The sequence below is a fragment of the Capricornis sumatraensis genome, chromosome 2, assembly GCF_032405125.1.
Source record: "Capricornis sumatraensis isolate serow.1 chromosome 2, serow.2, whole genome shotgun sequence".
Lineage (NCBI taxonomy): Eukaryota > Metazoa > Chordata > Mammalia > Artiodactyla > Bovidae > Capricornis > Capricornis sumatraensis.
The window spans coordinates 200427604-200451792 of NC_091070.1; the positions used below are offsets into that span (position 1 = coordinate 200427604).

General features: G+C 44.7%; 1 protein-coding gene across 4 annotated transcripts; it reads right to left on the reverse strand.

Annotated features, from left to right (window-relative positions):
- Positions 1-418: 418 nt before the first annotated feature.
- On the reverse strand, positions 419-24116 carry NSUN4 (NOP2/Sun RNA methyltransferase 4). 4 transcript variants are annotated; one of them, XM_068964479.1, is made up of 6 exons: positions 24010-24116; positions 19798-20141; positions 14331-14482; positions 10522-10682; positions 3385-3509; positions 419-2792 (listed from the first exon to the last, which is right to left on the reverse strand). In XM_068964479.1, the coding sequence occupies exons 1-6, from the start codon at positions 24100-24102 to the stop codon at positions 2516-2518; spliced, it is 1152 nt and encodes a 383-aa protein (XP_068820580.1). In that variant the 5' UTR covers positions 24103-24116; the 3' UTR covers positions 419-2515. The 4 variants fall into 4 exon arrangements, with proteins under 4 accessions (XP_068820580.1, XP_068820579.1, XP_068820581.1 ...); XM_068964478.1 differs by having other exon boundaries at positions 14328-14482; XM_068964480.1 differs by having other exon boundaries at positions 14328-14482; positions 19798-20076; positions 24005-24102.
- Positions 24117-24189: the final 73 nt, after the last annotated feature.

The following is a 24189-nucleotide window of genomic DNA, read 5'->3' on the forward strand; positions in this document are numbered from 1 at the left end:
CTCAAATCAGAAGTTCCTAGCAGGGTTTTGTAGTCAAGTTCTGGTCATGTAGTCAAGTCACACGTATGTAACCAGTTACACCAGTTGTAAACGGTCAGTAAATAAAATAACCCTGGGAGTCACCAGGGGAATTTCAAATTTAAATAGCACAACAGAAATACCAATGCCTTTATCGGGGCCAACAGTGAAAAACCAGACATCCAGATAGATAGAAAGAGCTTTTCCAATCCAGCTGTAAATCAACTCTCTTCCATAATGTGAAATTCTAGAATAGGCAAAACTATAGTGACAAAAAGCAGATCAGTGATTACCTGGAACCAGGGATTAGGGAAAGGAATTAAGTGCAAAGGAGCACAAGAAAACATTTTAGGAGATGGAATTATTTTCTATATTTTTATGGTGATGATGGTTATACTATTATAAGGAATTATCAAATACATTTAAATGGTATATTTAGTACTGATAAATCATACTGTGTGTAAATAATAACAAAAAAGAAGAAAAAAATTTTTAAGTACATGCTACATTTAATCTTTGGGACTAAACATTTAATATCTTATTGCTAAGAATCATTCATATTGTTATGGGTCACTGTAGTTTATTTGTTTCGAAACTGGTATAATATTCCCGTGTGAACATTCCAGTTTTTGTCCACTCTCTTGCTCATGCATATCTGGGTTTGCTTTTGTGACCAGGGCTGCTACAAAACCATTCTTCCATGTATCTCCTGATGTACATGTAAGAGTTTCTCTTGGATTTATCCCTAGTATTGGAATAAGTGAGTTGTAGGTAAACATTCAATTACAGGAGATAATCAAACTATTTTCCAAAGCAGATCTCTGCTTTCCTTATCTGCGTCTCTCTGTCCCCAAATAGACTTTGACCCCAAGTGCAGGAGACACTAGTCCCTTGAATTATCACTGCTTAGCATTTAATTAGCACCAGGCTGGCTACCCAGGAGGCCAAGGGAAGAAACCCAGGCACCTAAGGCCTCCAAGCCTCAGCAAGTACTGAATGTTGAGTAAACAGCAGGCAGGAACCAAACAGCACACATGGAAGCTAATTAGAGTCCTACTCCCTGGAGCTCCATCTTTCTAGCTTTACTTGATTTTGAGTCTGAAAGATCTTTCAGGGCCCTCGGTTATGATGCAAATTCCAAAAAAGGAGAAGGCTTAACCTCATCTAAAATCCTTCTCAGCTGACACCTCTAATACCCAAACAAGGATTAGCAGGAAAGGCTTAAAGAACAAAAGGAGACACAGAAAGAGGAAGAGAAGGGTTAAGGAAAGTAGGAAGAATCCTCTTCCATGCAAGAATCAGTTTTTCAGAAAAAAAATTTAATAAGAAAAGTAGTATCTGCAAGTGACCATAAGCAATTTTTAATATCCCTACCTTTAAAGAACTGCCTTCTTTGTGCTAAAGTTACAAAAACAACACAACTTAACAGTCAGGCATTACATGATGTAATATTGCTCCAAACACACTGTGTAAGATGAGAGCCTGTGATGCTGGGAGAAGAGCTCTGAGGGATTTAGGGGTTAGCCAGAGAACTAGCACCAGAGCTCAGTCATGGACCAGGAACAAGAGAAAAAAAAACAACTGAATAAGACATTAGGCAATTCCTAGGTGCTCAGAGAGGTGCCATTCTGAAGAATGAAGAGGCCTCATTTTCTCCCACAGTCCCGAACACTACATCCCCAGCAGTTCCCTGGCCACCGAGCTCGATGGTGCCTTGCACCACATACTTACTAGAGGAATACTTACTAGAGGAGTGAACAAGGGCAGAAACACACAGCAGAGTATCACAGCCGTGGCAGAAGCAGCTTCCCAGCCACATTTGGGCAACAGTGCTGTTGATAGTAGGAGGATGCCTGAATTATTCGGCTCTGGAGAGCTTTCTTGATGTTAAGTAAGCAGATTATAATGCACTGGCTTAACATTTTCAGTTACTCGTTCCTGAAATCAGATCATGGGCCATATGGAGAAACTTGGCAGGCTGGTGTAGGTACTTCAACTGCTCAAGACTTATCATGCAAAACTCAAGTGTGAGAAGGGTTCTGTAACCAGAGGCCTGTAACCAGGCTGAGGTCCTGGACTCTGGGTACCTGAGAGCTAGTGCTCAGTAGCAGCAACTGGTACAAGAGGAACTAACAAAACTTGGACGGACATGAGATCCCCCCAACTTCAGCCCCAGCTCGACGGAGCTTCAACAATTTTATTGGCTAAACACTTCTTCCCAAGTTTACAGCATACTGGTTCCTCCTCCTAAACCCCTAATGGGGCAGGAACCTTTAGCACAGGCTCAAAGATGGGGCGCGGGGATTGGAAGTGGGTTGTAATAAGTGAGTTAGAAACCTGCTGATGCTCCACAATTGGACAGCAGGACAGAAAAACTCCTACTTCCTACTGCTGAAAACCATCTATAGAAAGACTTGAATCGGATGGAGATTTACCACTGGTCTCCACAAGAGTACACCCAGTCTTCCTACACCAGGACTTCAGGAGCAGGGCGATGCTACGTCATTCTACACATTTTGCAAAAGTACATAGGCCCAAAATTGGCCATGAGGTTTGGGATTACCAGCTCCCCAACCTGGCAGGATGGGAAGAAAGAAAACGTGTTCATGAAAAGCTTTCGGAAGTGAGTCAAGTCTTCCACATGAACCTTGATGCTGTATTGATTGTCCAGGAGCTCGATGGCGCCTTGCACCACATACTCATTCTGTAAATGTGAAAGTGAGCAGGTAGAATAGACAACGTGGCCTCCTGGTTTGGTGGCAAGGAGTCCAGCCCTGTAAAAAGAGAGAGAGAGAGAGAGAGTGGCAGTGACTAATGAGCTTCCCAGAAGCAGAAGGGCAAGTGAATAAGCTGGAAGGATGGGGGAGCCAGCTGTGGGATGGGTGACTGTGTTAGCCTCTGCATGCCTTCCACAATGACATTATCTGAAAAGCTGTTCTCAAAGCAGAGAGCAACCTAACCTTACTCCATGGGCTCTCCTCCAGAAGCTGTCTTGAAACAGTCACCTGATCTTTGACTCCAGTTATAGACCAAACTCTGATACTGGCTATGAACCAAGTTCTTATCCCAGCTGTACAGAGCCTTGACCTCAGTATATATTTCAAAATTGTGTTAATCATTGACATGCGGTTAGGGGTTAGCCTGGAGGTAAAAGTCAATCTATGCAGTCCATCCTGCTATGTATTTCTACCACATAGAGTTTTTATGTCCCAGAGGAAGACCATCCTGTGAAGTTTGTCTCCTTCAGGCAAATTCCCAAACAGAAAACCCTTCTACGGGTGATGGTCTTGGCAATAGCTTCTAGCACCCCAGACTCCCAGATCACTCTTTCCCAAAGTTCTGAGTTTTTGTTAATCTGTTACTCACGCAAGAAGCTGCACCTGCAACATAGGCAACATCTGCCGCTCCTTCTTCCTGGAACGCTGAAAGATGTTGTTTTCCTCCTCATGAAGGGAGTGGCGGTCTGTGGTGCAGGGCACATCCACTAGCACCTGCCCAGGAGTGTAAAAGGTCAAGTATTAGAGCTCCTTACAGGCTCCTCTTCCCTAGGTCAGGGCTATTTCAGTCCCTTGACCTGGAGGATTCAGCAGAGTGGTCCCTTGGCCCATCCCCCAACTGCAGAGGATCTGACAAAGCTTCTCACTTTAACCTGGTGGACAACTGTGAAATAAAGAATGGGAAAATAGTACATCTAGGTATACTCATGGCTGGTCAAAAAACCACAACCAACATATAAATAACTGTAATTAAATAATTGATATCAACCTAAAAAGAAGTCTCCGGTGTTTCAGAGCTCCGTCCTTAACTCTGTCCCTAGCTATTTGAATAAAAACATCCAACTTACAGATGATATAATGCCCAAAGGGTAGCTAATACACTGAGTAACAGGATCAGGATTCAAAATTATCTTATTCTAAAACAATGTCATATTCAACATGGAAAAGTTTTAAAGTGAGAGATGCAAAGCCATTCACTTATGGGGGAATTCCCCAGCGGTCCAGTGGTTAGGACTCCTCGCTTTCTCTGCTCAGGACCTGGGTTCGATCCCTGGTCAAGGAACCAAGACCCTACAAGTGACACAGCACAGCCAAAAATAAACAAAGTCATGCATTTATTTATTAAAAGCCTACTCTGTGATGGGCAGCAAAACAAAACAAAAAGAGCCCCCCACTTCCCCCAAAACACCAGTCCTATATTTGCATTTCAAAAAAGTAAAAATCATCTGTGGAAAAGATGTGTAAATTTTCAGTTAAGCAGAAATTCCATGTAAATTAGTAATGACCCAGGGTTCAATATTCTGATGCATTCTCTGGCTACATGAATTGATACAGCACACACAGAGTACGATAAATGATTACCTTGTACTCTGGTCAGGTCATATCTCAAGGAATGTGATGGGACTAGTGTTCAGAAAAAGAGACGTTAATTAAATAAGAACTCTCAGAGAAGGGATAGGAAAGCTCAGAGAAGGGTCACTGGGATGTTTAGAAACCACATGACAATACCCTCTGTTTCCTGAAACCCTTATAATACAAAATACCTAAACAGGATAGATAAAATATATATTTTTAAATAGTCAATATTTTTAAATGCATAGCTCAAAGAAAATTAGAGAAATCCGTAGAAGCCAAAGAAAAACCAGGAGTACAAATTCAAGGAGGCATTCCAGAGCTGAAGCTGATGGCTTCTTTTTTTTTCCTATTTGAAGTATAGTTGATCTATAACGTTGTGTTAGTCTCTGGTATACAGCAAAGAGGTTCAGTAAACAAACAAACAAACATATATATATTATTTTTCAGATTCTTTTCTATTATAGTATAAGATATTGAATATAGTTCCCTGTGCTTTAAAGTAGGACCTTGTTCCTTTTTTCTTTTGGCTGTGCTGTGTGGCTTGTGGGCACTCAGTTCCCTAACCAGGGATTCAACCCAGGCCACAGCAGTGAAAGCCCAGAATTCTAACTACTAGGCCACCAGGGAACTCCTTGTTTATCTATTTCACATACAGTAGTTTGCATACACTAATCCAAAACTCCTAATTTATCCCATCCCGCTTTCTCCTTTGGTAACCATCACTTCATTTTCTATTTCTGTGAATGTTTCCGTCTTGTAAATAAGTTCATTTGTATCTTCTTTTTTTTTTTAAGATTCCACTTGTAAGCGATTTGTCCTTCCCTGTCTGAGTTACTTCACTTAGTATGATAATCTCTAGATTGATCCATGTTGCTGCAAATGGCACTATTTCATTCTTTTTTATGACTGAGGCATATTCCATTTAATATATGTATCACATCTTCTTTATCCACTCATCTGTCAATAGACATTTAGGTTGCTTCCAAGTCTTGGCTCCTGTAAACAATGCTGCTAGTTATAGTTCTGTCTGGACATATGTCCAGGGGCGGGAGAGTTGGATCCCATGGCAACTCTACTTTTAGTTTTTTAAGGAACCTCCATACTATTTTCTATAATGGCTGCACCAATTTATATTCCCACCAACAGTGTAAGAAGGTTCTCTTCTCCAGAACCTCTCCAGCATTTATTATTTGTAGACAATTTTTTTTTTTTATCTTTTTGGCCATGCCACACAGCACGTGGGATCTTAGTTCCCTGACCAGGGATCAAATCTGCACTCTGTGCATTAGCAGCATGGAGTCTTAACCACTGGACCACCAGGAAAGTCTCAATTATTTGTATACTTTTTGATAATGGCCATTCTGACCAGTGTGAAATCACACTGTCGTTTTGATTTGCATTTTCTAAAAATCAGCAATGTTGAGCATTTTTTCATATGCCCGTTGGCAGGATTAAAATTATCTAATGTAGGATTAAAATTATCTAATGTAGAATTAAAATATAAACCTTACTAAATAAAAAAAAATTTGAGAGATTACACAGTGAAAGAAACAGTAAGTAAAACAAACACAGTAAATACTTTGACAGAGCCAAAACCAAATATATCAGGGACATTAATCATTTTAAAAGAGAAAAATTTTCAGATTGGTTCAAAAAGCAAAACCCAATTCTAGGGAGTGTATGAGAGACATATCTAAAGGGTAGTTATTTAACAAGGCTAAATATAAAGAGATTGGAAAAGGTATAACTGCGACATATATAAAAGGGAAGCTGTTAAGTGGGGAGACGGGTGGGTATCTTGCCATGAAAATGCAGAGCTCTGGCACTCCAGCTGATGGCCAGGTAGAGCTGGGGGAGAAATGAAATTACCAAGAGTGTATGGAGTCCTGAGATAGTATTCTTCTTTGAATCTTAAGTGCTTAACACTTGCCTAACACAGTACGTGGTACACAACTATTTGTTCAACAAATAAATTAAAGACATCTTCAGGACATTAAAGCTGTTTTCAAACATCTGAAGCACTTTCACATGAAATGGGAGGCAGCACATTGTTACAGAAGGCATAGCTATAATCAATGAATGGAAATAATAAAAATAAAAGGGACTGTGATGATGACAATGTTATTAAATGCTTTCTATATGCCAGGAGCATTCTACATGCAATCTATTTAATCTTCACCTATGGGATAGGCATTAATATTATCCTTACTTTACAGAGGAAGAAACTGAAGTTTAAACTGAAAGGTTAACTTCTCTGGCTGGTAAGTGATAGAGCCAGGATTCCAAACCAAGCAGTCTGACTCTAGAATTCTTGAACTCAGCCATATACCATAAAATCTAGGGATTTTAATTCAGTAAGAGAAAGAATTTTTCTAAGAGCAGAGGTGTTCAACCACAAAACCTGAGTGAGCCCCTGTCACCGAAAGTATGCAAACACAGGCTGAATAATGATGATGGCTGCTACTGCTAAGTCACTTCAGTCGTGTCCGACTCTGTGCGACCCCATAGACGGCAGCCCACCAGGCTCCCCCGTCCCTGGGATTCTTCAAGCAAGAACACTGGAGTGGGTTGCCATTTCCTTCTCCAATGTATGAAAGTGAAAAGTGAAAGTGAATGATGATGGCTACTACCTGTCTAATCGTCATGGCCAGTTGATGTACTGAGCACTTTCCCTGGATATGCTCGTTATTAATCCTCATAATAATCATTTTCTATTTTACAAAGAGGCTGAAGTTCACCGAGATCAAGCAGCTGTCTCAAAGGCAATAAGTGGCACCTCTGTGATACAAAAACAAGTTAGGTCGACAGCAGAGGTCATGCTCCCTCTACTCTGCTGCCTGTATGCCAAAAAGGCTGAATAGGGGATTCCTACACAGATGGAAGCAGGTCTCTCAAGCTATCCAAGATTCTATAAGCCTTGGTCTTTCTTTCCATGTCTTAGAGTGGCTGAGGCAAGATGGTTAAGAACTGAACAGAAGAGAAAAATGTGTCAGATGACAACACAGAGGCAATAGCTACATATATTTTATATTTTTAGAAGTATATATTTTAAATAAATATTTTTAGAATGTGCCAATTAGAAAATACCGGGAACTCTCCACTGCTGGTGGGAATGTAAATCAGTGCAGCCACTATGGAGAATAGTATGGAGGTTCCTAAAAAAACTAAAAACAGAACGTGTGTGTGTGTGTGTGTGTGTGTGTGTGTGTGTGTGTGTGTGTGTGTGTCAGTGCAGCCACTACGGAGAATAGTATGGAGGTTCCTCAAAAAACTAAAAACAGAACGTGTGTGTGTGTGTGTGTGTGTGTGTGTGTGTGTGTGTGTGTGTGTGTGTGTGTGTCAGTGCAGCCACTACGGAGAATAGTATGGAGGTTCCTCAAAAAACTAAAAACAGAACGTGTGTGTGTGTGTGTGTGTGTGTGTGTGTGTGTGTGTGTGTGTGTGTGTGTCAGTGCAGCCACTACGGAGAATAGTATGGAGGTTCCTCAAAAAACTAAAAACAGAACGTGTGTGTGTGTGTGTGTGTGTGTGTGTGTGTGTGTCAGTGCAGCCACTACGGAGAATAGTATGGAGGTTCCTCAAAAAACTAAAAACAGAACGTGTGTGTGTGTGTGTGTGTGAGTGCAGCCACTATGGAGAATAGTATGGAGGTTCCTCAAAAAACTAAAAACAGAACGTGTGTGTGTGTGTGTGTGTGTGTGTGTGTGTGTGTGTGTGTGTGTGAGTGCAGCCACTATGGAGAATAGTATGGAGGTTCCTCAAAAAACTAAAAACAGAACGTGTGTGTGTGTCTGTGTGTGTGTGTCTGTGTGTGTGTGTCTGTGTACTCAGTCGCTCAGTCGCATCGGACTCTTTGTGATCCCATGGACTGTAGCCCGCCAGGCCCCTCTATCCATGAGATTTTCCAGGCAAGAATACTGGAGTGAGTTGCCATTTCCTTCTTCAGGGGAATTTCTCAACCCAGGGATTGAACCCACCTCTCCTGTATCTCTGACACTGGCAGGCAGATTCTTTACCACTGAGCAACCTGGGAAGCAGAACTACCATACGACCCAGCAATCCCATTCCTGGGCATATAACCAGAGAAAACCATGATTCAAAACATACATGCATCCCAATATTCATTTAGCACTATTTAAAATAGGCAAGACACTGAAGCAACCTAAATGTCTATCAACAAAGGAACAGATAAAGATGTTGTACATATATACTGTTATTGTTGTTTAATTGCTAAATCATGTCAGACTCTCTTGCAACCCCATGGACTGTAGCCTGACAGGCTCCTCTGTCCATGGGATTTCCCAGACAAGACTACTGGAGTGGATTGCCATTTCCTTCTCCAGGGGGTCTTCCCTACCCAGGGATCAAACCCTCCTCTCCTGCAGTGGCAGGCAGATTCTTTACTACTGAGCCACCTGGGAAGCCCACAAGAATACTAGAGTGGGTTGCCATGCCCTCCTCCAGGGGAATCTTCCCACATATATTCATACAATGGAACATTATTCAGTCATAAAAAGGAATGAAATTGTGCCATTTGCAGAAGCATGGATAGACCTAGAGACTGCCATATAGAGAGTGAAGTCAGAAAGACAAAAACAAATAAAATATCACTTACATGTGGAATTTAGAAAAATGATATGGATGAACTTACCTGCAAAGCAGAGATACAGGTGCAGAGAATAAACTTATGGATACCAAGGAAGGAAGGGAAAGTGAAAGTTGCTCAGTCATGTCTGACTCTTTGCAACCCCATAGACTATACAGTCCATGGAATTCTCTAGGCTAGAATACTGGAGTGGGTAGCCTTTCCCTTCTCCAGGAGATCTTCCCAACCCAAGAATTGAACTGAGGTCTCCCACACTGCAGGTGGATTCTTTACCAGCTGACCCACAAGGGGAGCCCAAGAATACTGAAGTGGGTAGCCTATTCTTTCTCCAGCAGATCTTCCCGACCCAGGAATCGAACTGGGGTCTCCTGCATTGCAGGCAGATTCTTTACCAACTGACTATCAGGGAGGCCCAGGAGGGAAGGGGTGGTGGGATAAACTGGGAGACTGGGATTGACATATATATACTACTGTGTATAAAAGAGATAACTAATAATAACTGCTGTAGAGCACATGAAACTCTAATGGTCTGTGGTGACTTGAATGGGAAGGAAATCTAAAAAAAGAGGGGATACATGTAACTGATTTACCACGCTATAAAGCAGAAACTAACACACACTGTAAAGCAACTATACTCTAATAAAAATAAGAATTTAAAAAATAATAAATAAAAGAAAATATAACTTAAAGATGTAAAATGACTTTCCTCTTCATTCATAACAAAAATGTAATCAGATGCTTCAGTTTGGCAAAAACCAAAAAGTTGGACAACTCCAATGGCGGCAGGATATGAGGAAATAGTGCCCTTATTCATTACCAGTAGAAGTGAAACTGATTTAGCCTTCACAGGGAGTGACTCAGTAACCTCTGTCAATATCCTAAGTACATATGAATTGTTATCCAGCAATCATACTCCAAAAACAAAACCAAAAGTTTGACTTCAGGGCATATTATTAACTAAAAAAAAAATACAAAGTTCAGAATAATAAGCATATACACTACCATTCCTATTATTTTTTATATACACATTTATATTTGTACATACACAAAGAAAATATTTTAAGGGAATACAGAAGAAAACATAGACAATATGTAGGGAGAGGAAATAGACAGCTGTGAGACAGGATTAAGGAGCAAACACACTTTTCTCCAGATACCATATTCAGCCTTCTGCATTTTACATCATGTACTGTATAAATATTCAAAACTAAATAAAATGAGCTTAATCATACTTACTTTAATGAGGGTTATTGTGCAGCCAAGTGAGTAGTGAAATAAAATAAGCCTAATTAATTTTTTTCCAGCCAGACAGGTTCAAACTCTTTTTGTTTCCTCTAATCAAGATAGTAGGCAGTCTTCTAAGCTGAACTGACAGTTCTGCAGATGGCTGTTTTCACCACATCACCCAAGGAGAGAGTTGGCCAGGTCCACAATCAGCCCTACATCTTCAAATACATATGGCTAGATCCTACCCGCTCAGGGCCTAGCATTAGGAGGGAATGCCAGCTTTGGCTAGCTGGATGTCCCAGGTCAGGAATCACTCACCCGGTCATAGGTGTCCCCCTCCAATTCTCCCCACTTCCTGCCATCCCATGATGTGACTCGAACTCGATTCTTATCCCTGACATCTTGAGGCACATAGCTGTGAAGGACCCTCTGTAGCCTGCTCGTTCGTGACGTGGAGAGATCATTGGCAGCGAGATTGCCTGTGGGAGTATAAATTTTAGGATTGTTTTTTCTACTTCTGTTAAAAAACGCCACTGGACTCTTGACAGGAATTGCACTGCATCTATAGACATTCTGGGTAGTAGAACATCTTATGCCTGCAGGAATAAAGAAACTTCAGAGGCCACTGCACAACAAAGCACCCCACTAGCAATGGTGCTGATGGAGAGTCAGACAAATTCTCAGGCATAGCCAATCAACACAGACCCCCCAGGCAGGGGCAGACGGAGGAGAAACATTTATTATATGCAAAGCACAGTACTAGACACTCTGAAGTGGAGGCTGCAAAGGCAAACACCAACTTAGTCCAGAAAGGTTATATAAATAAACAAAGCAGACTAGGTTAAAACATTTCTTTCTTTAAAAAATATACCCTCTCTCACCTTTCTTGAATATGCATTTCTCTTCATCTTTGGTAGATACTACATATTATTTACCCCCAATTTAAATTCTACTCTTATTCCTTAGTATGGGCTTCCCCAGTGGCTCAGCTGTAAAGAATCCACCTGCAATGCAGGACATGTAAGGACACGGGTTCAATCCTTGGGTCAGGAAGATCCCTTGAAAAAATGGCAACCTACTTCAGTATTATGGCCTCGAAAATCCCATGGACAGAGGAGCCTGAAGGGCTACAGTCCATGAGGAAAAAAAGAGTCAGACATGACTGAGCAACTCAACAACAGTTCCTTAGTAACAGAACTCCAATTTTATTTGAGAGAGAGGGGAGCAATATTCCCCAAAAGACTACCTTTCCCAGCCTCCTTTTACAACTAAGTAAAACTATAAGACTAAGTTCTGGTCAGTGAGTTGTAGGCAGAATTACTGTGTGGGACTTCTGGGAAGATGTTTAAAAGAAGCTGATACAGGGCTTCCCTTGTGGCTCAGTGGTAAAGAATCCACCTGCCATGCAGGAGACATGGGTTTAATCCCTGGTCCAGGAAGATCCCATATGCCGTGGAGAAGCTAAGCCCCAGCTCCACAACTACTGAACCAATGCTCTAGTGTCCAGAAGCCACAGGTCGCAACTACTGAAGCTTGTGTGCCCTAGAGCCCGTGCTGTGCAACAGGAAAAGCCACCACAATGAGCAGCCTGACTACCACACCTGGAGAGGAACCCCTGCTCGCTGCAACTAGAGAAAAGCGCATGCAGCAACAAAGACCCAGCACAGCCCAAAATAAATAAAAATTACATATAAAAAACAGAAGCTGATACAGGGACTTTCCTGGTGGTCCACTAGTTAGGATTCTACCTGCCAATGCAGGGGATACGGGTTTGATCCCTCATCTGAAAAGATTCCACATGCTGAGGGGCAACTAAGCCCATGTGCCACAATTACCGAAGCCCATAGGCCCCAGAGCCTGTGCTCAACAAGAGAAGCCACGGCAGTAAGAAGCCTGTGCACCACAACTAGAGAGTAGCCCCCTGCTTGTGGCAATAAGAGGAAACCCACAAAGCAACAAAGACCCAGAATAGTCAAAAATAAATTTAAAAAATTAAAAATAAATAGATAAAAAGAAGCTGATACAATCAGGAGATGTGCCCCTTTTGACCAGACTTGAGGCAATCCTGAGGATGGAAGACAGCAATAAAATAGGTTGCAAAAGAAGAAACCCTGATGAAACCCTGATGACTGTAGAGCCTCCGTGCCAGTCCTGGACTGCCTATATTTCAGCTCTCTTACCTAAGAGAAGAATAAACATTTCTTCTTTAAGTCATTAGTTGAGTTTTCTATTGTATACAATCAAGCCTAAACCCGCATGATTCACCATCTAGCTTTCACTTTCCCTTTTGTGATAGATACAAGTTTGAGAAATATTTCACTTCACTCTTGGCTCTAAGAAAAATATTACTGTGAGCTTAATGATAAACGGCAATTGATACCTGGCCTCGGAGTCAAGGAATGAAAGAGAGCAGTGGGTAATGTAATGAAGAACTAGAGAGTACATACTTTTATCTAGTGAGTGAACCACTTTAGTCTCCCCACAAAGAAATATGTCCTAATTTTTGAGGGCACTCAAAGAAGTAAAAATTGGATTCTCTGCTCAAGAGGAATTTGCAGCAGGATATCAATTGAGAAGAAAAAATGTGGGTTCCAGTTCTGGGCCTATCTCTAACTCCTTTAGAAAAGCAACTCTCAATTACTTCTTTGGCCCTTCTTCCTCTTCTCAGTTCCAGTTCCTTCTCATCCAAGAAACTCCACCTTATCCATTCCCCTTTCTGATGAATTTTCACAGTACTCACAGTCAGATCAGCATAGCCCAGCCTAGGGTGATTGGACCCATTAAGCCATATCAACATTTCTTCATTCCCTCTGGACTTCCAGAATGTGGAAATCAAATGTAGTACCTCTCTGAATCACCTGTAGAGCCTACCTTGAGGCTGGAACCTAATTCAAACTGTGCAAGTTGGCTGATAAGAACTGGATAAGAAGGGTCCAGGTCCAATAAAAAAGGCTATGGCAAGAGAAGCCCGGCTGAGCTCCAGGATCAGTGTCACAGCCATCCCCTCCCTTCTGGCTTCCCTGGTGGTCCAGTGGTTAAGAATCTGCCTGCCAAGGCAGGGGTCATGGGGTGAAGATTCCACATGCCACGGGGCAATTATGCCCCTGTTCCACAACTACTGAGCCCATGAACCCGAAAGCCTATGCTCTGTGACCAGAAAAGTCACAGCAACGAAAATCTTGAGCACAGCAGCTAGAGAGTAGACCCCAACTGCCGCAGCTGTAAAAAGTCCACGCATAGCAACAAAGACCCGGCACAGCCAAGAATGAATGAATGAATAAATAAAAATCACAGCCTCCTTGTGAATCTTTCTCAAGATAAAAATACTGTTTATATTAAGGCAGGATGTCAGCAAATGGATGGCTGAAATGAACATTTACAATGAACAAGGCCCAGGCTGAGCTATACTACTGAGTAAGTCTTAGGCCTGTCCTCAAGGAGCTCCTTATCTTGGGGAGAAAGAACATGTATACCCATTATCCTCTGATGCGAGGCTAATGTACTAACTGTTTCAAGGGTGATGCCCAGGGTGTGAGAGCGCAGGAAGACAGAGGACACACTTCGCAGCTGGCCAGCAGAGATCATGAGAGAAGACTTCCAGGAGGTGGCACACTTGAGCTGAGGCTTGAGAGCTAAGAGGGTGATAGGATGGGGGTATTCCAGAGAGAATCCGTAACATGAGCAAAGGTAGAGCCTGATTCAGGCAACAAAGAGTAGCAGGATATGGCTAAGGCACATAAAGCCTGGGGAAGAATGACATATTAAAGCTCTAAAGGACTGCTGTGGCCAGATCTTATCATTTTAGCTGTCAGGCTAAGAAAATGGAACTTAGAGACAAAGGGAAAAGATGCAGAGGGGTGAAAAGTGTCATGTGGTAGACTAATCAGGGCTTCGCTTTAATCTGCTTTCAAAGACCTTGCTCTGCTCGGCAGTCTTCCTTGGCCACCTGACAGAGAAAGAGAGGAAGTCACTGCAAAAAGAACAAACACACCAGCTTAGCAAGTACTACCCTACCTGACCTGGACCAGAGAGCTCAGCATCTTCAGTGAGCCCCTGACTGGGGGAGGGAGGGGGAGGGAGGGGGAGGGAGCCCTCCCTGCTCAAGACACAGCCCTCTGACTTACGGCAACAGCCAGTCTGAAGCAATGCTAATGTCTTTCCCCCAGGGGCTGCACACAGGTCAAGCACGGTGTCCCCAGGCTGCAGGCCAAGGGCCAGGACAGGCAGCAAGGACGCGGCATCCATCAGGTAGTAGTCCATGAGACCCAGGCTGCCAAGCCTAGAAGAGAAGAGACCACCTTAAAGTGAAAGGCCAAGTCAGGAGACCCACAGGAAGTCAAGGTCTCAAGTCCAAAAAAACTCATTTCTCTGACCCACCCTCAGTTATGCACTCACTCACTCATTCATCCACATAGCAGCCAGAGCAGCCTTTTAAAACAGAAATCAACTCACCCGATTCCAGCCGCACTACTCATCTTGCTATCCCTTCATTAAGCCACGCATACTCCTGTTTTGTAGTTGTTCTGCTTTCTGCATGCAGCATACTTCCTCCAAATATACTTCATTTGCTTCCTCACTTCTTTCAGGTCCTCCGTGAAAGTTACCTCACCAAAGAGGCACTGGTATGCCCTGACCACTCTATCTGAAAATAGCAGCCCCCTACTCCCATCTATCTTTAAAGTATTTATTATTCACTTTGTAAGTATAAGGGTATGTGTGTGTGTGTGTCTATTTTTCTCCTTCTCTCTCTCCCTATTAGAGTGAAGGTAGAGACTTTGTCTTGCTTTGTTCATTATAACATCTCCAACACCTGAAACAGTGAATGGCGTGTGGTAGGAACTCAGTTTTATTAGGTTACATATTGAGATACCAAGTTCTTTCTGGGTTCAGAAAAGGATGCCATCCATTGTGACTGTCAGAGTTAAAATTATCTGGCTTAGGTTTGGATGAAGGAATGGACTTTCATTAGGTTAAAAAAAGGGAGTAGGGTGGGGAAGAGGCACATTCTGAGCAGAAGAAAACAAAAAAACCAAAGGCACAGAACCAAACTCATAGCTTCTTTCAGACACGGTGAGAAATCTGGTGTGTCAGAAATACAAGGAGATCCAACCAGTCCATCCTAAAGGAGATCAGTCCTGGGTGTTCATTGGAAGGACTGATGTTGAAGCTGAAACTGCAATATTTTGGCCACCTGATGCAAAGAGCTGACTCATTGGAAAAGACCCTGATGCTGGGAAAGATTGAGGGCAGGAGGAGAAGGGGACGACAGAGGATGAGATGGTTAGATAGCATCACCGACTCAATGGACATAAATTTGGGTAAACTCTGGGAGTTGGTGATGGACAGGGAGGCCTGGCGTGCTGCGGTTCATGGGGTTGCAAAGAGTCGGACACGACTGAGTGACTAAACTGAACTGAGAAATACAAGGTACATGAGACTGAAGTTCAGTTCAGTTCAGTTCAGTCGCTCAGTCGTGTCCAACTCTTTGCAACCCCATGAATCACAGCACGCCAGGCCTCCCTATCCATCACCAACTCCCGGAGTTCACTCAAACTCACGTCCAACGAGTCAGTGATGCCATCCAGCCATCTCATTCTCTGTCCCCTTTTCCTCCTGCCCCCAATCCCTCCCAGCATCAGAGTCTTTTCCAATGAGTCAACCCTTCACATGAGGTGGCCAAAGTACTGGAGTTTCAGCTTTAGCATCAGTCCTTCCAATGAACACCCAGGACTGATCTCCTTTAGGATGGACTGGTTGGATCTCCTTGCAGTCCAAGGGACTCTCAAGAGTCTTCTCCAACACCACAGTTCAAAAGCATCAATTCTTCGGCACTCAGCCTTCTTTTGGTCCAACTCTCAAATTCATACATGACCACTGGAGAAACCATAGCCTTGACTAGACGTACCTTTGTTGGGAAAGTAATGTCTCTGCTTTTGAATATGCTATCTAGGTTGGTCATACCTTTCCTTCCAAGGAGTAAGCATCTTTTAACTTCATGGCTGCAGTCACCATCTGCGGTGATTTTGGAGCCCCTCTAAATAAAGTCCATCACTGTTTCCACTGTTTCCCCATCTACTTGCCATGAAGTGAGAGGACCAGATTGAAGTTGCAAAGCAGATAGAGGCCAAGGTTGTAACAGATATTAAGTTTGGACTATAACCTGTAGGCAGTTACCAAAAATTTGTAAAGAAAATCACATGATCAGCTAGTGAGAGTTTTAGAAAGCTAGGTAGGCTAGAAAGAACAAATTAGAAACAGAGACACCAGTGAGAAGGCTGTTAGGAGAGTCCAAGTGAGAGCTAATGACACACAGATAGAGGCAGCAATCATTAGGGCAGAGGGGGATGCCAACAACATGATAGTCACAGAAGGACTCCTCACTTGCAGCTGTCATACGGGCAACTGCAGGGCAGTCATTCAGCCTGAGACACAGCTCAGCATGGACAGCCTTTGGGGACAGTCTCAAGGAGACAGAAAACTTGGTCCTTGCTGTCCTGACAGGAAGGCTGTGGGAGAAAGATGGGATAAGATACAAGACACAGTACTACTGAGGATCAGCTACAAGAGCTACCATCCTTTCACACTTGAATTGTCTGTGAAACTGTGTGCCTTGTAGCTGACAAAGGAGAAAGACAAATCAGAGAAAAACAATTGCTATCATAGCTGTACTGGCTCACAAAAACCCATTCTTACCAAGTTCCTTCCTTTTATTAATTGATTTTTTTTTAAGTTCCTTTCTTTAAGAAGCATTACTCAACCTTTTCTTTTGCGGGGGGGGGGTTTCATAGTTTTGAGAATCGGTTAAAAGTTACATATCTCTTTTCAAAAAAAAGGCACAGTATACTTATGGCTGATTCACATTGTTGTATGGCAGCAACCAACACAACACTGTAAAGCAAATATCCTGCAATTAGAATTTTTAAAAGAAAGTAAAACAACTTTTCAATTTCAGGAGGTTCCTGGACTCCGTGAATACATTTTTGAACCTCCCAGAGGTTAAGATCCCCTTGATTTACAGGGAATCCATAAAGACAAGAAGGAAAAGATTCAAATACAGAGATCTGCTTTCCCCCTACTCTCAGGGTGTCCTCAGGCAACTTAAAAAACAACATGGTCTTACTCCATGGATTTGCCTAAAGCCAGGGCCTCCAAATCGGCCTCTAACCCTGCTCCAATCTATGCCCTCCTCACTGTGACTAAAACGATCTTCCTGAAACACACCTTTGATGGCAATAACATCAATAGTAACAGATACTATGTATGAGTGTTATATTGCAGGGACTATACTTGGTTTTTAATATGCATCATTTGATTTAATTCTTACTACAACCCTATGAGGCAGGAGAACTCAGATTCTAGAGCCAGACTACCTGGATCTCAAATCCAGCCCACCTGCTCATCAGTTGTATGACCTTTAGCAAATCAGTCAACTTCTCTGTACCTCAGTTTCCTCATCTGTAATGAGTATGTACCAGATAGGATTAGTGTGAGGATGAAATGAATTAACAGAGGTCAAATGCTTAAAACAGTATCTGGCACATAGTGAACTATACTGTCAGCTATTACTATCATTACTTTCCAAATTATCTTCCTGATAAGGAAACCAAGGCTCAGGTATCCAATGCCACCTGTCTTTTTTTTTCGGTCGCACTTTGTGGCATGAGAAACTTCTCCAACCAGGGATCCAGGGATCAACATGGCGGCTCCTGCAATGAAAGCTTGGAGCCTTAACCATCGGACCACCAGTTTAGCCGCGTATATCTAATATCAATAAGTGGTGAAGACAGGACTCAAACCTAGGTTTTCTTAACTCCAAAGCCCATGCCTGTAATCACTCTATGTTATTCCTTTCCTCTGTTCTGAACCCCTCTTTAGTGGTTCTCTACAACACATATTGGCCATTTACAGCAATATATACTAAAAGGCACATGGTATGAAGCTACCCAGCCCTGGTATTCCAGTCATTTATAAGCAACCACCAGGAAACTCTCCTTTCCCTAGCCTGCAAGCTCCTGGAATTCAAGATTCCCATACATGGCGTCCCATGTACTTTTCCAGCCTCATCTCTTACTTCTCTTAAACATACAGCCTTCCTTCAAACCAGCCGCTAAGACTACTGCAAAGACTCCTAATTTACAATCCATTTCTGGCCTTGCCTCTCTCCAACCTATTTTCCACACAGCAGCCAGAATGATATTTTTAAAATTCAAAGCTGATCACGTCATTCTCCAGCTTAAAACCTTTATGGCTGGGACTTCCCTGGTGGCCAGTGGTTAAGACTCTGTACTTCCACTGCAGGGGGCACGAGTTCAATCTCCGGTCAGGGAACTAAGATCCCAGATGCCAAATAAAAACGACAACAAAACAAACAAACAAAAAACCCTTTCATGGCTCCCTCTTCCTTTTAGAGAAAAAGTCCATAATCCCATATGGCCTGTAAAACCTTCCTTATTTGGTTCAGATGGTAAAAAACCTGCCTGCAAGGCGGGAGACCTGGCTTTGATCCTGGGTTGGCAAGATCCCACTCCAGTATTATTGCCTGGAGACTCCCCACGGACAGAGAAACGTGGCAACCTACAGTCAATGGGGTCACGAAGAGCCGGACGTGACTGATCGACTAAGTACAGCACAGACTTCTTCTGCAGCCTCACACTCCCATCCCCAACCCCATGCCACCAGTTTTAATTCCTATTAATTTTCAGGTCTTAGCTTAAATTTCACTTCCTCAGCACTAGATCTTCTAACTATAAGACTTCATGGCATCTTGTACTTTTCTTCTGTAGCACTTATCACAACCGTAAATAGTCAACAGTTATCTCCCTCACTACACTGCAAGTTCCATGGGGACTTGTGCACTTCAGAGTGCCTGGCATTTGGTAGACAATATTTGCTGAATGAAAGAAACAATCCTTCAAAGATCAACTCCCATATCCTACAACTACCACTGAGCTCTCCTTTTCTCAATTTCTAAAACACAATTTAGCATTTTATTACAGAATCTTTTTTCATTCAAATCCATATACATCTGAGCATTGGATAAGATGTCTGGAAGGTCTCCTTTCGTTTCCCCAGTCTAGTACTAACTTTGTGTTCCTAAGCAAGCCCTATTTCCTAGACAAGGCCCACTTTTTTGGTATCATGAGGTTACCTGTCCTACTCTCTTTGATGGGGGCAAAATAAGAAAACAATTGTAAATAACACATTTTAACTAGAGAGGGTGCAGTGCTCATGTAAGAAGTGTGGGTTTTTTTCCTTTCTTAGGCAGTAGCACAGCGCAGGGTCAAAGTGCAGGTACTGGGGTCAGACTGCCTGGGTCTAAATACTAGCTATACCACTTACTACCTAAAGGACCTACAGAAATAAGTACCTTAACTTCTCTGCACCTCAGTTTCCTCAAAGATGGAAGAAAAACAGTAATATAACCCACCTCAGAGGACTGTTGACAGAACAAAAGGAGGTAAGGCCCAACATGTATAAGCACTTAGTAAATATTAGCAATATTAGGATTCCCATTAAACAGGACAAGAGCTGCATCTCTTCCTGTATACTTCTGGCAGACACTCAGCACAGCCCCAGCCACGCTCCAGATCCTACCTGGCAGGAGGGAAACGGCTGACATCCCCTCTGGTGAAAGTAAAACAACGAAGATTTGGACTGCAAGCCCAGGACGCAGGGGATGGAGCAGCAGTTTGGCTATTCTCAGGCTCTGGTTCCCTGTGGAAGACAGCTTCATTCACAAAGTCCCTGGCCTTCAGCTGCTCCAGCTCAGCACTCACATGATCCCCAGCAGCGAAGTTATTGACCAGTGCACCATACTTCTGCTCTGAGAGGAGACTGACCCGGATCGATGGCCAGAGATCTCCAAATTGCACACTGTAGGTCATGTCAAAATTCTGCAGAGCCAGTCGAGTAGCAGGAAATTTGGGCTCTGTGGAAGCCTGGAAGAAAGAGAACAGGCCTATAAGTCTTCCAGGCCTCACTATCCCCTTGCTACCTGAGCCCACCACCACCTTAGAGTGCTGGGGCAAACATGGATCCAGCTAGTGCCCACTCCTGCCTTTGCATCGTGCCTCTGCCTGCCAGAGAAAAAGTGTGTGAGAGAAAAGTAGTGGGAAACTGGCCTTTCTTACTCAGTGTTGTGAAACTCTAGCTCTCACAATAGTATGTGGGGCTCACCAAAAATGAGGGCATTCCTTAAGACCTAGGAGAAGACTCTTGAGGAGAGTCTACAGAAGGTCGGTAGCAACTATAGAGGCCCTGGGCAAAGAACAGATTTAAAGATGGAAGACATTTTTTTCTTTCTGAACAGTCCTTCCATTTTCTAAAGCACTTTCACATCTCCTAGTTTAGATGAGCACAAGAGACAGCGCAGTGGGATACAAAAAATATCAACCTTCTACATTTGGTAGAGAGGTGGGGGTAACTTACCTAAAGGTCATGCAGTGACTGACACCACAATGCTCAGTATCAGAGGGCTGAGGGTCATTTGGGGCAAGTTCCCAGATTCCAGGAAGGTGGGATGAGAAGAGCTCACAGAAGCCTTGAAGTGTGAATCAAGGTGGGGACTTACAGAATGATTGCTATGGGGGTGGCAGAGAGGGGCGTGGGTCAGGCTTGAGGAGCACAGAAATAGGTCAAAAGAGAAAAAAGATCTCAGCTGAGGAGTCCACAAGTTGGCCCTGGATGCCGCAGCTGCAATGCTTATTATGGCTGGTAGCCCTGTTACGGTCTATGAATTTTGTGTTGGCTTAGATTTTCAGATTGCTTGGAACTCCTTCTCGGCCCTCATTTCTTGTTATGGTGGGGGCTCTTGCTGTGACCGTGACCTCTGCTACGGTGGGGACTCTTGCGGGGACTCTTGCTCCGGCTCCTGCTCTGGCCCTGCCTTCTGCTATGGTGAGGACTCTTGCTTTGGCTCCGACTTCTGTTACGAAGGGCACTCTTGATCGGGCCCTGACTTCTGCTAGATTTGGTACTTTCACTCTGGCCCTGATCTTCAAGAGGTGGAGGAGAATCTCTCTGGTTTTTATTTGTGCTTTCTTGGGTACTATTGCTCCCACTCCGACTTCTGCTAAGATGGAAAGTCTTTCTTTGAGTCCAAGTTGTAGGGCCATGGACACTCTCACTCTGGCTCCCACTTGCGCTTTGGTGGGTGTTCTTGCTGTCACTACTCTGGCACTCATTAATAACCAAAATTGAACTACAGCTGGCATTAGTGCTACAGCTGGAACTCTTGGTTGAAGGCACAGGACAGCTGTAGGGAATCTGGGAGGACTCCTTGTGGGAGTCTCGAGAAGCCATGGAGTAGACGTGGAGGCCACATGGTATAGCATCAAGGTGACCCCGGGCTCTGGGGGCAATGGGTAAATTTTGGGGGTCAAAGGGTGTTCTCAAAGGGATAAAAGAATAGATGTGGGTAGAACAAGGAGGCACCACAGGCTGGCGATGAGGTAGGAGTGGGCCCCGGGGAGTGCTATAGACGACACCAGGGGGCACCACAGGCTGGTTCTGACACTGAAGGGGACTTGTGCATTGATTGAGGGGACCAGAGAGCAGGCCAGGATCGGGGGTGGGGGGAACCATGGAATATACATGGGTACTACAGGGGGGTCCTATGAGGGGTCCTCGGGGGCCGGTCTGAGCATAACTACTGGGTAAGATAGGATCACAAGGAAGGCGAAGGGGAAGGGAAGCAGGGATAACTGTTTTGAAGGTTCTAGGAACCACAGCAGGTGCAGTAGTCTCTTGGGGAAGTTCTTTGGGGCAGGAATTGGAGCAAGTTGTGATGGTTGTCACCACAGAAGAAGGGCCAGAGACGCCAGAAGGGCGGGAGGGAGGTGGAGGAGAGGAGCTGGGCTTGGGGGCGCTGGGCTGGTCAGGAGTGTGCTGGGTGACCAGGGAGTGACATCTGTGGGGAGAATGTGGTGGTTTTACCTCTAAGGATTTGGGAGACTTTGCTTGGGGACAAACGGGCGCAGGGGATTCCTTACAGCTTCTGCAGCAGGGTGACTGGGGTGGATTCATAAACTGGTTGCCTGGAGGTGAAGGGAAGAAGGCTGAATAAGGACAGTGGGAGGACAGGGGAAGAGGTGGTTCCTGGGGACAGGAGGGACCAGAAATCATAGCACCTGGGGTTATTCGGAGATAAGAGCTCCCACCAGTCTCCCAGGAATAAATAGACTCAAAGCAAGACTTCCTGGAATCCTGTAACCGGGGGTTGCCAGTACTCCCAGGGGATAGGTGGATGGCATAGTAAGGGTTCCCAGGGGCAGGTATGTGGGCCTCTGGGGGAAGATGGGCATAGTGATAAGAGCCCTCCTCAGGTGAGCCAGGACAACTAGATGTGCCTGGTTGAGAGGAAAGTGGGGAGCCACCATAATTTTTCCCAAAAGTTGGGTCAAGCTGTGGTTTAGGTTCATGAGAGTCTGGACGCTTAACATGGCCACGGTAAAAGTTGTCAGTGGGTGGGGAAGATGCTGAGGAAAGAGGAGGACCATTGTAACTTCTCCCTGAGGACCAGGAAGAGAGCAGAGTAGAGGTCATGGGCCCAGTATCCAAAACCCTCTGAGGAGGTGGAGAAATTATAGGTCTAGTTTCCATATGCCGATGGACAAGGGGAGGTGAAATTACAAGCCCAGTTCCCAGGGACTTATGAGTAAGAGGCGGTGAAATCACGGGGCCAGTTTCCAAAGGCACATGAGTAAGGGGAAGGGAGGTCACCGGGTTGGTTACCAGGGCTGGAGGGTATCCACCATAGTAACAGAGGTAACTGTGCTGGTCTATGTAAGGGCCTCGGGGACAGGGACGTGGTGTTCTCGGAGGACTGATCGAGCTGCAATGTGGGCTCCGCGGACGGGCAGGGGGTGACCCCACAAAGCGGAACCGCTCAACACAAGGACTTGGAGGGGACGAACCCGACAGGATAGGCTCCCGGCAAGAGGGCTTTCCTAGGTGTGGAGAAGCGGGTTCAAAACAACATCCCCCTGGGCGCAGAAGAGCCTGCGGGATTGGGGAGGAGGGCGGTGGCGGCGGGCAAAGAATCGGTCGGGGTAGGGAGGAGGACTGGTCGGTTAGGGAAGAAATTTCAGGGCTACAAGTGAGGCCAGAGAAAGGGGCTCTGGAAAAGTAGGGAGAGCCCATAAGGTGGGAGAAGTCGCTGAACCTTTTGCCTGGTTTGGGGGAAAGGTCTGGAGGGTGGTCGCTATAACCTTTCCTGGGAGCCAGAGGCAGCTCTAGGGTGAGGGATGGGGTTGAACCCTCTCCCGGAGGGCAGCAGAGACCCGGGAGGGAAGGGTAAGCCGCTACGTCACTTTCCGAGCGGAGAGGACGGCGGGGCAGGAAGGTCTAGGAGGAAAGGAAGATAAGAGGTCATGGGGGGGGGGCAGTGGGGGGCAAGGGAGGGAGGGTCGGAAAAAAGGGGAGGGAGGGGGAAAGGGAGGAAGGGAAGGGGGAAGGTTAGTGGGGGTCCAGGGGAAGGTAACCAAGGGCCGGGAAACAAGAGGCGTGACAGAGCTGAAAGAATGAGGGCGGAGGTGATGACGTAACTTAGAGGGGCGGAGTCTGGAGCTCGCAGACCTAACTAGAGGGGCAGCCGAAGACTTGTGACGAAACAAAAAGGCGGAGAGAGGCGAAGAGTACTGAGGTGAGAAGGCGGCACCTAGTCACGCCGCCTGAGGGGTGGGGGAAAGGTGACCCAAAGCGTTCCAGAGGCGCTGGAGTAGCGAACTAACTGAGGGTGCGAGATGTACAGGGCTGGAGAAGCTTCCCGAGGGGCGGCGGTAAAAGGCTGCTGTCACTGGACCTTACCCATTTCTTCTTATGTCGTTGTCTCCGCGGGACCGTCGCGAAGTCCGCACGCTTCAGCATGTCCCGAACACCTCTCACTAAGAGCGCAGCCATGTCGGCGTGCGCCGCTTTGTAATTCCGACCGGAACCGCAAAAGCAGACGCTCAGGTTCCGGAGAGGTGGTGTGCTCTACAGTGAACG

Coding starts and splice junctions, on each gene's coding strand:
- NSUN4 (XM_068964478.1), bottom strand. CDS start 24,102: ATGGCTGCGCTCTTAGTGAGAGGTGTTCGGGACATGCTGAAGCGTGCG. Junction 14,483..19,797: donor AGCCGTTTCCCTCCTGCCAG/GTAGGATCTGGA, acceptor CTTCTCTTCTAG/GCTTGGCAGCCTGGGTCTCA. Junction 3,510..10,521: donor AGGGGGACACCTATGACCGG/GTGAGTGATTCC, acceptor ACTCCTGGGCAG/GTGCTAGTGGATGTGCCCTG.